General features: G+C 39.3%; 1 protein-coding gene across 1 annotated transcript in view; it reads right to left on the bottom strand.

Annotated features, from left to right (window-relative positions):
- Nucleotides 1-21: 21 nt before the first annotated feature.
- ADAM9 (ADAM metallopeptidase domain 9) overlaps nucleotides 22-13,759 on the bottom strand; it is a 32,188-nt gene continuing 18,450 nt past the window's right edge. The window contains exons 10-23 of the mRNA XM_062596677.1: nucleotides 12,876-13,045; nucleotides 11,303-11,384; nucleotides 10,315-10,448; nucleotides 9,923-10,094; nucleotides 9,699-9,791; nucleotides 9,249-9,444; nucleotides 8,613-8,718; nucleotides 7,673-7,856; nucleotides 7,326-7,406; nucleotides 6,015-6,120; nucleotides 4,215-4,347; nucleotides 3,628-3,730; nucleotides 3,088-3,215; nucleotides 22-2,278 (exon numbers count right to left, since the gene is read on the bottom strand). Coding sequence (XP_062452661.1) covers nucleotides 2,164-2,278; nucleotides 3,088-3,215; nucleotides 3,628-3,730; nucleotides 4,215-4,347; nucleotides 6,015-6,120; nucleotides 7,326-7,406; nucleotides 7,673-7,856; nucleotides 8,613-8,718; nucleotides 9,249-9,444; nucleotides 9,699-9,791; nucleotides 9,923-10,094; nucleotides 10,315-10,448; nucleotides 11,303-11,384; nucleotides 12,876-13,045 — 1,803 coding nt within the window. The 3' untranslated portion in view covers nucleotides 22-2,163. The remainder of the gene's footprint in view (nucleotides 2,279-3,087; nucleotides 3,216-3,627; nucleotides 3,731-4,214; nucleotides 4,348-6,014; nucleotides 6,121-7,325; nucleotides 7,407-7,672; nucleotides 7,857-8,612; nucleotides 8,719-9,248; nucleotides 9,445-9,698; nucleotides 9,792-9,922; nucleotides 10,095-10,314; nucleotides 10,449-11,302; nucleotides 11,385-12,875; nucleotides 13,046-13,759) is intronic.

The following is a 13,759-nucleotide window of genomic DNA, read 5'->3' as shown; positions in this document are numbered from 1 at the left end:
GCACCAGCCGACCAGGGCGCCTTTGTACAAAACCGGCCTCTTTATTGCTCGTTTATTTCTTACAAACGGGTTCGGTGAAAAGCCCTTTCGTCACGACGCCAAGGTTACAAAAGCGGCGCGGGGCTTTTAGTCCGGGGAAGCTTACAGAAAACAGGCGGACGTACATTTGGCTAGAGTGCAAAGTTTTTAAACAAGTATCAGACACACACAAAAAGCTTCCAATTTGTTCAAATCTAGTCAGGTGGCAAGGATAAACGTACACTTAAAAAAAAAAAATCAGTAGTTATCTTCAATAATCAACACATTTAAAATTTGAGCTATTTCCTTTCCATAAAATCAGTTCTAAAAACTGCATGTTCATTGCCTTAGACCATTAGACCGCTGCCCTGCAAATATTGCTAACATGCATGCTCCAAGTATAAAAATTCTTATCTATGAGAAGGCACCATTTCCAGCACAGTTTTAATTCACACATAAATACAGTTAAGTACATCTTTCTCTTGGATTCCCTTCACTCCTCCCCACCCTCCGATCTCAGCCATTCATGTCATGAACTGCTTGGAGAGACATGAACAGACATCTGCCTCATTAAATTGCAAAGCTAAGTAGCTACAGACAGCTCAAACTGAGTAGAATACAATAAAAACTAAGTGATTATCTTGGAACAAACGGAAGAGACTCCCACATACAAATCTTGTAATATTTCAGGTGAAGTTTCAGGTATTTTAAGTGTTATAAATCTTAGTCTAACTTTATGGGAAATAACAGAAGTTCAAGTATTTTATTACTGCAAATGCAAACACTATATATGTATATGTGTGCATATATATATATATATGTATACACACACACACACATATAAGGTATATATACACAGGAACCTTTTTTGGCAACACTATGAGGGAATTTACAGAGTGAGTTTGTATTCAGTGGCTAGCACAACGTGAAAAAGCTAAGCCTTCTTTCAATACTTTTTTCACTTTCAGCAAGTTTGTGTAACAGGCTTCTGCTCCTGACCACCGTCATCCTCTTTCTATCTACAGTACAGGGAACATTGTTCTAGCTCTCTCCTCAGCCAGCACACCAAATACTAAAACACTCATTTTCCGAAAAAAAACATTTAAACCTGATTTAGTCAGTGGTACAGAAACTGATGGCAGTCCAATCTAATATAAGTTAGCCTATGTAAACATCCTGACTGACACTAAAAAGATTCAAAGATTAGGTGAAAAGTTTGTATTAATCAACAAGTTTCTAATTAAAGTGCTCATAGAAGCTCAGGTGGTCTAAGGAAACATGTATTTTTTTGCTTTGCAGGAACCATTATTCATAGTCTTTAAACTCAAATTAAAATCAAAGGGTATGCCACTTTTTAAACCAAAATACGGCCACATTTTTTCGTACCTTTATTTTTATTGCCCATTTGTGATGTTAGTGGAAATTAGTACAGGTTTCTCATTTAGCAACTTATAATTACTAATTTAAAACCATTAAACTTCACATCCATATAGTACAACTTAGTGTCAGTCAGCATGAAAGTAAGAATTTGAGTGCGTTATTACACATCAACAAACATATACACATGCATAAACATGTTTACAATATATTTATCTTCCTCTGAAAAAGTACAGATACCTTTATTTCAGTTGTGCCATTTATGTTTAAATGGGTAAAACTTTCCAGTCCACACAAAGTAAGTTTAAATAAATTGGCCAAATTTTCTTGTTTCAACAATGGCATGTATTACTTCAGTTCTCCACTGTACATTTAGAAAGACGACAACAAATCGGACAGTTTCATTATTAGGGCTCATTGCAGAAATGGGGAAATCAAAAGTAACTCCCAAGTGCTGTACTTTAAAGATTATTTAAATGCAGACTGATCCACTTCCAGCTGGACAGCCCTACTGCAGTTTACAAAGCCACAATGCTCGGACAGATCTAACAACGGGTTGGATGTGTTCAGTTCCTGTAGCTTTGGTAGAGGTATTTAGTTTAAAGTTTTACATTCCTTGTTTCAATATCTCATTTGCCTTATCCAAGGCTGCAGAAGGAAGCCTTTCTGGGATTACCATGGGCCACTCAATGCAAGACGGATAAATACAATTTCAGCTTTGTTTCAGTGAACAGGTCAGCTCATGTGAAGGCCCCAAAGAAGCCAAAGCTATTTGGGAGGCAAAGGTGCAGGTCGAGAAGGAAAATACTGTCCCTGAGGTAAACATTTTTGCTCTGGTGGAGGAGGTCTCTGAGGTACACATTTCTGTTGCGGAAGAGGAGGCCTACAAGAGGGACAGAGAAGCCATCATGAGTCCAGATGACTACATCCAATACGTCTGGAAACTGCTCCCTCTTTGCATAGCACTCCCTAAAGCCACTCAGACTTCCCCCTTTCCATGTACACCATTTCTAGTGATTTCAGCTGCCACAATGAAGACTCATCTCTCACATCCCGCATCCAGACTCTGCTTTCCATTGCCTGAAGTCCTCAGAGAATCCCACTGTTTTTCAGTTACACATAACTCTTCCCAAAGCAATTTAAAGATCCCCACAAATTTCCCATCAACATGAACTATTGTAACATAGTATCTGTTGATACACCTTATACTTCTTGGATAAGCACGTATATCTTAAGGCATAGGCATTAAGATTTTAGAAATACAATTCAGAAATAAAATAAAAAAAAGGAAAACTGGCTGTTTAAGGCAAGTAGTTAATGCAAAATAACCCTGGAATTGACAATAATGTTCAAAATCAGAGATATGAGAGAATTATTTTGGAGTATGGTGGCAGGGATTTCTTTTAAAGCTGCACGTTTTGAGAGGCACCTCATTCACCTGCAGAGGCAGCACTAATCTGGCCCCCGAACAGCATTCTGAAACTTGTTTAATCAAAACGTAGCCATGACAGGAAATGGCATTTTTAGTTCCGAAGTATTAAATGAAGGAAAAAATACCCTTTCGACACAAGATCAGCCCTGCTTGCATATATTGTATGATGAAATACTCTATTACTTATAAAGATGAAGGCAATGGCAATCTATATACATCAAAACAATTACAAGTAAGTTATCTGCAATAACTCAACAAACCTTGAAGGCAGCATCTGTGGCTGTGGTGCCTGGTAATGTGGAGATGGGTAGTAAGACTGGTGGTAAGCCTGCTGAGGATGCTGGTTAAGTGGGTAAGATGGCACAGGAAATGTGTTTGGTTCCATATCCTAAGAAAAAAACACAGTGAGAACATTCATAAATTTGCACTTAAGGAATTGAAATAATGCCTGCTTCTCTAGTTAAGTGCCCATTTTCTCAGGTAGTACAGGAACTTCCAGTGTTCTGGTACAGGAACTTCCAGTGTTCTGGTACAGGGGTTAGAAAGCAGGTGAACTGCTCACCAAACCAACTGCAGCCCAAAGAGGGGAGTACAGTACTTAATAGTGGAGAACTGAGGGTTTTTTCTCCTCTTAGGAAATAAGTTTGCTCTTTCCTTCTTAGCAAAGGAAAAAAAAATTCACAGAAGTGAAAGCAAAGTAAGTGGCTTTGAAACTTTTATTAGTGCAAAAACTACGCATCTTCATTTATTACTTTAGAGACTGAGAACAAATGAAGTAGTGAAAAGCAGATCATTCCTACCATGGGCACACTTCTTGAACCATAAGGCATGCCATGTGAAAAGCCCCTAGGTTGGTAATCTCTGGGTTCAGCTTCTGTTCTAGTAGGTGGTGACTGAAATGACCTGAAATTAAATCAAAACGGACTGTGAGCACATTATCTTTTTAGCATGACTAAGCAGGCTATGAATCCAAATACTTATTTTCTAGATGGATTTAGAAGACTATTTTAGCAAACACCATATCTCAGGAGGATAATACACGCTGCATATCAAAGGAACAACATAATCCTTTTTCTGTTCAGGGCTGTATCAGCTTTATTTTGTCACTTTATACCGAAGATTGGACCCAAAAAATATAAAACCCATCACCAACGCATGGCAACAAATATAAAGGTAAAAAGAAAGTTCTCTGAACCCTGCATATAAAAAACATTTTTTTGTGTGTCATTACCCAGACAAGCTACATGCTTCACTTGATTCAGAGATATTTGCTTATTGTCTTGGGACTAAAATACACCTCCACACTTTGCAGCTGGCTTGTGTAAAGAACTGTCTGTGGACTACCTCAAAAGGGCAGAAAAGAAGGTAGAGAGAGGAATATACTCACGAATGACAGCGTGACATCAATCTTCTAAACCATCGCTTCAGCTTGTCCCTCTTCGCAAATGCCAGAGCAGCAGCTACAAGGAGTGGGAGGATCAGGAAAAAGAACACCAGCAGCCCATTTCTCAGTGAAGTGTCTTTGTCAGATGGGGACAGAAGGAGAGAGAAGGAAAAAAAAGATAGTATTAAATGGTGTTACCATCACTCAACTCAGGGTAGCAGTGGGTATTTTCAGCAGGATTGATTCTACAATTATTTTACATTCTTCATAGCAGAAAAACTAAAGAATCTATTCAGACTGCAATATACATGCCCAAATGCATTCTTTGGGGTTGATCCTTTCACAGGAATTGTCTTGTCAAAGATGAAAGGCCTCCACATTCCATGGTATCTCAGGCTACGACAGCATATTGCATTATTAGATCAATACCTTACTTCTTCCACTGCAACACTGAAAATCTTATAAACCCAACCAAAAGGAAAACAGAGCTTCCTCCCTCCCTTTCCTTCTGATCCTAAATCTCCATCATTTCCTACCAGTTTGCTGTAGGCCAAGAACTTGGATGTCTCTGCACTTTCCAGATACAGCAGCTTTCTCCACCAGAAGCAGTACAAAAAAGCTTTTCCCTTTGTTTGTCTGATGGTTTGAAGCATTTGCCTATGCTCCAATATGATTCTCCAGCTGGTTACTGCATGAACATAGTATCTACCTTCTCCCCTAAACACATACTATCTTATCAAGAAGAGTCTTCAGGATCACTCTTCCAGGTCACAGAAGGGACTAATCATTCTCTTCTTCATACACCTTCAAAAGGGCATTATTTATTTTGCTCCAATGTTTATAAGTTTGCTCTAGTTTATAGCTTGGGTATTGCTTCCTATTTCATCCTCCTTCAATCTGACAGCGAGAAAAGCAGGCCTCACAGTCTCTTTCAGTCTGCTCTCTCTCATGTGCATGAGCTGTGCTCCCATCGCCCTGGCACCATTCCCCCACTCTTCATATTTGGATTTAGATATGTCTTCTTGCCACGTGAGACACTGACCTAAGTGCCACTCCTAGGGAGAAATTACAAAAAAACCTCACAGAATTCCATCCTCAGTCCATCTCTTCCCTCCATACAAAATAACAAACCAAGACTCCACCAGCAATATAGCGTCACGAACCTCTGTATCTCCCCATTTCCTTATTGCGTGCCTCTCTCCTATACCTTAAGATGTTTGGAGAATGGAATATATTTGCATTTTCTACCTAACGAAGAACACTGCACTCAAATAATAAACGTTAATAAAATAATGAGTTCTCAACATGCTCTGTGTTACCCTAGCCCTCCTCAGCCAGATGTTAGTCTTGCCCGTACTGCAGGTGCACATGCACTACAGATACTAAAATAGGACAACTTCTCACTTCTGCCACCTTTGCACGAAGCAGCATCTCCATATGCAGATAAGCATACATCCTCAGCCAAATTTCATGTTCTGTTTGGGTCTAAAATTGGAAAGGGGTCCAATTTCCAGCTTGGACACAAAGAACTCCAAAAAGATTTTGGTCCAAGGTGGCAGAAGTCACCTGAAGGCAACAGAAACAGCTAATTTTGATCAGGTCTCCAGCATCCCAGAAGGAAGGAGTGTGCAATACTTTGAGCCCAAAACCTTAACTAGAATTGTTTGCCAATGAAACCTGGTGAAAATCTAATTGCCACCTTCTGCCACCAGAATTTAGCTGCTTCAAGGTAATTGCACTCAGTCCAGCACCATGTTTAGCAAGAGAGGCCCACAGCTCTGGAGCTGCCTTAATGCTACTTGCCATTATAAGGAGGTCCACTGTCAAGACTTCCTCCGTAACCTTTTGTATCACAGTAAGGAGGGGCCCAGCCTGCTTCACAGTGACAGTTCCTGTTGTTATTGCACACCTAGATTTAAACAACAAAAATATGGGAACAAACCACACATTACTGCACATTTCCATAGAAAACATCTTTTGACTAGAAGTAGCGAGAATAAAAAAACATCATAAGGTGTCTTCTTCAAAGGCTACAGCATTTCTTGGAATTACCATTACACATGCAATGACAAAGTTGCTGGAATTTTAGATGCTGTTGTGAAAACTCACTGCAATATGCATTTGAATAGTCAAATCCACATTCATTTTGCAAGTGTATATCTGAAAATGTATTAACTTAAGTTTTCTTAGTTTTTAAAACAGACCACAGTAGCTATGACTGTTCTCTCCCTTCCGTATCAGTCAGACTGGTGACCTTTAATCACCAACTCCCATGTCAAATCTAAATAAGTAGCCCTTGGGTGGGCTAAACTGTCTCTCTCCACAAGAATTCATGTGATTGAGTAACTACAGCATTGTTCTGGATGAGCTTCCAAAGATTATTTATCCCTATTGCTAAAGAAGCATGTTTTTTTTATTTATTTTTTTTATTATTATTATTATTTTAAGATGCAGTGTGTCAAATTACATTAGCTACACTAAAATCAGAAATTCCTCCTTTCTGGAAAAATATATTATTTTAGAGCTTTCACTGATTTTTTTTTAAAAATAATGTTATAGGCTGTCTTGTCCAGAGCCATTTTATAAAGATAGTTTTACCAAAGTTAAACAAGGCAGAAAAGCTAAGTTACTATTCATCATTTTAAAACTTGCTCAATTTGTCTAATTTTGGTCTACTCTTTACCGATTCTTAAACGTAGTTTTCTCATTAACAGGACTAAAAAGCAGCTTATTATAGCAAAAGCTATCCTCAATAACCCTACAGATTCTTTATCACTGGTATACCTAGTCACAATTATTTTATTTCACATTAGTTACAGTCCTTAAGCAGAAAAGGGCAACAGGCTTCATAGCTGCAAAAGAGATTATTATTTAAACACTACCAATAGAGCACAATTAAAGTGCAACTGGCTCATACTCCGACCTTTGATGTAAAAAAGCTAATTTATAAATTTCACAGTCATAGGCTCTAGAAATCTAGTGTTCTTACAACAAAGATCTCACAGAAAAGGACATTGCTTAACATGTGGAAATATTGCCAAAATTGTATCATATTTACAGAATTAACATTCTAAGTGAAATATCAGTAGGAAAGGAAGCTCCTGCATTGCTTACCCCATGTCCATGACATTTTCTTTCTACATCACAGTCATAGTTCAAAACAGACGCGCTCACACACTGGAAGTGCCTACAGATCTAGGGAAATTAAGAGAAACACACATCTTACTCTTACATTCTTATTTCTTTTGGTTCTTCTGTAAATGAAAGGCTTCAGACTTTTATTTGCACACACACTGCAGTGCTATGCAGTGTGTGGAACCAACAGAACTGCTGAGTTTTGCATTAACTATACACATCAAAAAGTTAATGGTCATACATGTTCGTGAAACAACATAGCTGAAAATCATATTCACATGCAAAATATTACTTGAAGAAGTCACTATTGATCAGTTGGTAATTACCTTTCCAGCATCACATTTCGTGCCTTCATTCACCATTCCTGGATCAGGGACATCAGAGCCTAGCTGGAAATCCACACCCCAGCATGTGGTGCCTCTGATAGGAGTTTGGATAATGGCAGGTTTAATTCCAAAAACAGGCATTGTTTTCACATTTTCACATTGTAGCTTCCCACACATGGCATTCCTGCAACACCAACATGTGAACAGCATAAAAACATTTGAATTTATTCAGAGAGGCTATTACACACTTGATACAATCTTTTCTTCCTACTGGAAGATTATAGACATTACTTGAAAGTAAAATCTAAGTAACTTGACAAATAAAATAAAGCTGGTCATCATTTCAGTACTGCAAGAACATGGATTTAGCCCTTCTTTCTGAATGCTTCTGTGATCTTTACACATTAAAGAAAACAAAACCATTTGACACTCTGTAGACCTTGGGATAAAAAGAAACAACGATGGGATATCAAGAACAAACCCTCCCTGAATACATGCTGCATAGACGTCCTGACACAACAGAACACTGCATGCATAGGAACTGCAGCACAAGCACAAAAGCTTCAAACCCAGCTACAGAAAAACTGTCTGAACATTTATACCCACTTCAACTATTACTTGCAAGATAAAGTTAGATTATATACATATATAAAATCTAACTTTATATAAAGCAAATGAAGCTTACAAATGCATAAGTGTGAGGGTTTTGAGTTAATTGCTAGTAACTATTTCTTAGGTTATAACAGATTTTTTTCTAAGTCATCTCACTTTGGATCTGAATGACATATATGTTGTAAATGAGGACAGATTATGAAATAATGTGTCTCTCCCCAGTACACTTGCTATAATGTTCCAAGGAATACTGTAGCACTTGAGTAAGGATTCTTAAAATTCTGAATGATACATTTAGGAACTTCTTGATGCATCAAGCTGAACTTACCAGCTGGAACACTTCTTGTAGTCATGGCCGTGGAAACCACAATTGCCAAATCTGTCACCCTTGGAATTCACTTCAGCAAAACAAATGTTGGGGGCAGCTTTTGCTTCTGAAAACAACAGTCCAACCCACAGACAGAGAGGAACTGAATTTAGAAGAGATAGAAGCATCTCATATCATCACCACATCTCCCTTCCCAAGCCCAGTTATCCTGGCCACACTTCCAGCTTTTTTCCTTGCAGCACAGATAGCTGTAGAGCTTGACCAAAAAGATAAAACGAGGGAAAATGTCAATATTAGAAGGTTCTAAGCAAGAAGAGACAGAAAATAGTCTCTTAACACACAAGTCAATTATACTGTTTGACAAGTCTTCACGACTTCCTTGCAGCTCTGTAATTTGGAAGTCCCTTTCTAATAGGAATGCTCAGTGCAAGAAAGTTAGTACTTAAATCATCAGCACAACCACTAAATGTAACAAAGGAAGACCGTGTGAAGGCAAAACCATAAATTCCACCATTTTAAATCTTTTGCCAAAGCCAGCTGATGTTTGTTACAGGAGAAAAGCTAAATAAATATTAAATAAACACAGTGTTTTAGATATGTCTCCTTGAAACATTGTAATACCATGGTCTTCCTTACTTGAGCCAAAGATATCCTGACATTGTGCATCATAGTACTGGCAAACACCGTTGTAACAATAGGCTTCCTCATTGTGGCACGGGTGACCGTTCTGAACGGTGAAGTCAGGCTGGCAGAACTGGGAAGTTCCGTTGCAGTACTCGGGAAGGTCACACTCATTGTTACTTGCCCGGCACTCTGTCCCTCCAGGAAGGAACTAAGAGAGATAGGAGGAGGGAAATGCATCAGAAAACACAAACCTTATAACAGCGAACAGTCTGCACCCAATCCACAGTAGACCCCAACAGAATGAGCATTGAGCTGAAGCCTTTTGTGGGTGCCGTATATGTGCATGGCAATTCCCAGAGCAGGCATGTACTGCTCCTCACCCAGATGTGCTTGCTAGGCCAATGCTCTCCTTCCTTCAACCACCAAATAACACTTTCAAGTAATATTTTTGGAGTCTCTTACCTGGCAGTTTCTACAGCAGTCACCATAAGCACATGCAGCACCTGATCGGAGCCTGCAAGTGCCAGGCTCACAGCAAGGATCACTCTCGCATTCCTGTGAATGGAAAGTGCTGTGAGTGTCAAGAAATCACTCCCTCATTAATGCACAGGTCTCTCTCTCTCTCTCTCTCCAGCGAGAAGCATACAAGGTTATCCAACCCCATTTGTAAAAAGCAACCCACTAACCTTTGGTGAACCGCAGTCACACTCCTCACCAGCATCTACCAGCTTGTTCCCACAGAACGGGACACTATAGGTTTCATCAGGCTTTGGAACATTCAGCAGGCAGCTTCCACCTTTGTTGAGAGTTAGCTTCTCAAAGTCTTCTGCACTGCAACTGCTGAAGTTTCTAGATCCTCTGGAGAGAACATTAGCATATCTTTACACCAAGTCAAGCCACAAGCATTTCCTCAGTTTGTAAAGCAAGGTTAACATTTGCTTTCGTCATGAGCCTATGGTAAGCATTCCATAACTGTTTGCAAGGATACTTTCAAGATGAAGGTGACTTTTAAAATAAGTATATATGTGGGGGATTTTGACCTTCTGGATACGCTTTCACTTTTGTCAAAGTTACTTACGATGCTCCAGAGCTCATAATACAACTGCTTGCTCCACAGTGACAGACTCTTTCATCATCATGGTTCATTCCGAGGTTATGTCCAAGTTCATGAGCAACAATTGATGCAAACATTTGTATACTGATTCTTCCAAACTACACAGGATTAAAACAAACAAACAAAATAGTGGGCAGCTAATATGGAGAAAGAGTCTACTACTTATTACTTACTACTAGCAATCTCTCCATTCGCATATCTTCAAGAAATAAGAATGCTCTCACTGCTACAAAGTCACTGTGCGACTCCTAGAAACATGTGCTATATAGAAAGACACACAGCATCCATCACTGCCACTGGATTCAGAGCAATCTACTGGAGCTGTTACTATTGTACAGTCTTTCTGTTTACACTGGTGACAGCAAACACACCTGACCCTGTTCTGTGTGAGGAGGTAGCAGCAGCTGCAACATTAGCACAAAAACTAGAATTCTTCACACCAGCCCAAACCTCCTTTCTTAAACATGCAAATTCCAATCCTAATACTTCTGTCACTCATTCAAGAAAACAAGATTGTTGTGACTGCCAGTTATCTGAAATCAACAATTCAGTTCATTAACGCCCTGTAATTTCACATAAGAGGGCAGTCAGCCAACACTCTTCTAGGAGTTCCTAACATGTGTAGGTCAAGCAGACACTTGAGGACAGATTTCAGATGAGTACATAGCTCTCACATACCCCTAAGGCAGGAGTGCTTAATATCTCAGAAGAGAAATCCTACCATTTCCTCACGAGTGCTGCATGCTGAGGAGAGGATGCAGGAGATGTTAAAAAAAAAAGTCATGAACCAGATTATTTCATGGTGTTGCCAAAAATTGTCAGGAGACCACAATGTATTCCACCATTAAGCCACCTGAGCTGTGCTATTAGAGATTCTGCTTTTCTGGGAAGACTTCCAGAGTGCAATATTTTAATTTTGTTTACAGTCACAGGATCAGTAATGATATCTTACCACATTAATCCCTCCTGCATGGCTCTTGGAGCACACTGTTCCAACGTAGGCCATTCCAGCTGTTCCACCAAACCCCTTCTTCCTAAAGTACATTGAGAGAAAGAGAGGAAAAATCATTCATCCTAACTGTACAGCAATACACGAGACTTTAAACTGCACGGTACATCCATAAAGCCACTCAGTGCATCGCTAGTGCTTGTGTGGCACAAAATAATGTTTCCAGTTTTTAAACACTAAAAAAGAGAAGCACTGCTATGAGTGCTACTGTTCATTCCGCACGTTTCTCTGTATAAGTTCAGCTTTATCTTTTTATTTATGGCTTTTCTTTTTCTTTTAAATTAAGACAAGTGTTTATAGAGAAAAAGTCAACCTTTTTCCACATCTTCCCCGTAAATATACAAAGCTAAATTCTTCTTCCTTGAAACCACTTACTTTAAGTTAGGGATTAGCTGCCTTTTTACTATTACCAAACTCCACAGACTTCTTTCCTTGTAGACATTCTATACATTACTCCTACTTTGTTTCTACACAGCCCCTGTATCAAAGCCTAAGTGCAACAGCACAACATATCACATTTTACATTGTATAAAAGAGTAGAAATATAATGAACATTTTTTCAGATTCTTGAAACATGCTTGGAGCACACTTCCTAGACATTATGAAAGCTGCCTGCCGAGTTGCTCAAAGCAACAGCGACGAGGTTCTGCATGGGCAAGACCTATGGACTCAGTAAGAAGCCTGGATTGTTCTCCCTGTACAGGGCAGCAGTTTCTATTACGTTTTGACCTCAGAAGGAGCCACTGTCTTGAAACACCAGACACTGGCATCAGCTGCTGTTCTGCCTCAGAGGAGGAAGAGCTCCTGTTATACTCCTGCAGGAAGGTGAGTTTCTGCTTCGCACAAGGGCAGGTTGGGCTTTTGTCCCTGTGAGAGAACGCTCTCACCTTTGGCTTTTCTCATACTTCGGGTAGTGACTTCCTAAGTATAGCATTATCTTTAGGAGGAGGAAGTGCACAGGAGACATGCATCCTGGAAGTGGAGCAGAGATGACAGTTCGGGAAGTTCTATGCTAGTTTAAGGAAGTAGGGAAAGACAGATTAATGCCACATGTCAAATCTCAAACCTTGTAACTAGCTTCTGGACATCAACTGCAGAAACAACTTCTGCTCCATTAAACTGCAATGCTCAGCACCAGATCTATGCTCATTTTCAAGTGAAGAAGCCCTAGATTACAAGACAAAGCAACATACGACCTGACAAAAATTTATCTGAATTACTCAGATGTGAGCTTTATACAATACAAAATATAAAGTTGCATGACATACAGGACAAGACAAAGATTTGTTATTTAGTGATGTATCCATCAGAGGGGGCAGACATCAAATTCAAGGATCAGAAGAATGTTCTTAAAAATTGTTCGACTTGGAACATTTTCCACAAGTACATAAAACACCTCAGATTACATTGGATTCTCTGCTGAATTACAACTGTTGCTTTTGATACTAGAATGCAGCTAAGCAAATAGGAATAAAATATACTTCTTAGAAGTCAAAAGGAAAGAACTGCAACTCACAGAACAAACTGGGCACTGTCATGTCTTCGACGCATAACTAGATTCTTCTCTCGCCACTGTACAAAGTTTGCCAGCACATCACCAGCACCTCCATCTGTGCTAATTATGTTTTCATGCTTCCAGATCTCTAGACCAACGAGTACAATGCGGATATTCAGCATGATGTACATCTGTTGGGGGGGAGGGGAGAGAGCGGAAAGAGAGAAATATTCCTGAAGACTGTGATATAAGAATAAATGGTCTTATGTTGTGTATCACATTGACAGGATCTAATTTTTCTGTTTGGTATACAATTCCAATCAACAGCACGTGTTTTCCCTGCAAGTTATACTTTCACTGGCTATGGGATCAATGCTTAAATGCCACACTGGCCACCTTATTTAAGGGGAGATACCTAAAAAGGGAGCCTCAGTCCTGACGAATGGTATCTTCTGAAACAGTCAACCTGAAGGACAGTTCTTCCTGTAACCTTTATGCATACACAACTATTGCAATAATTTGTCCTGACACTGTATGTAACACAGGTTATAAGGATTCTCCAAACTGATTCCTGCTTTAAGTATGATAATTGTGGATTAATTTAAGGGTAGAAAAAGCTTTCCTAATGATGCATTCACCATAATCTATAGTCAATAAATACTGCCATCACTTTATAAGTACCTGCGGTTCTGGCACTGCCTTCAGCACAATGATAAGATATGGCTCAAGTGAAACTCTCAGTTCTGTCTCAGTTCGAAATCATTGCTAAAGGAACAAGTTTAGCTCCTAGCTTTATAAAAGGCTTTATTTCATTCTGATCAAAGTGCTAACAGAACAGACTCCAAGGTGGAAGTTTACAAAAGGAAACAGAGCTGAAGGTCTACTGCGTACAGCATCATTCCCAC

This window comes from Rhea pennata, chromosome 28 (genome assembly GCF_028389875.1).
Source record: "Rhea pennata isolate bPtePen1 chromosome 28, bPtePen1.pri, whole genome shotgun sequence".
In the NCBI taxonomy this organism is placed as follows: Eukaryota; Metazoa; Chordata; class Aves; order Rheiformes; family Rheidae; genus Rhea; species Rhea pennata.
This window is presented reverse-complemented; position numbering and strand designations above follow the sequence as displayed.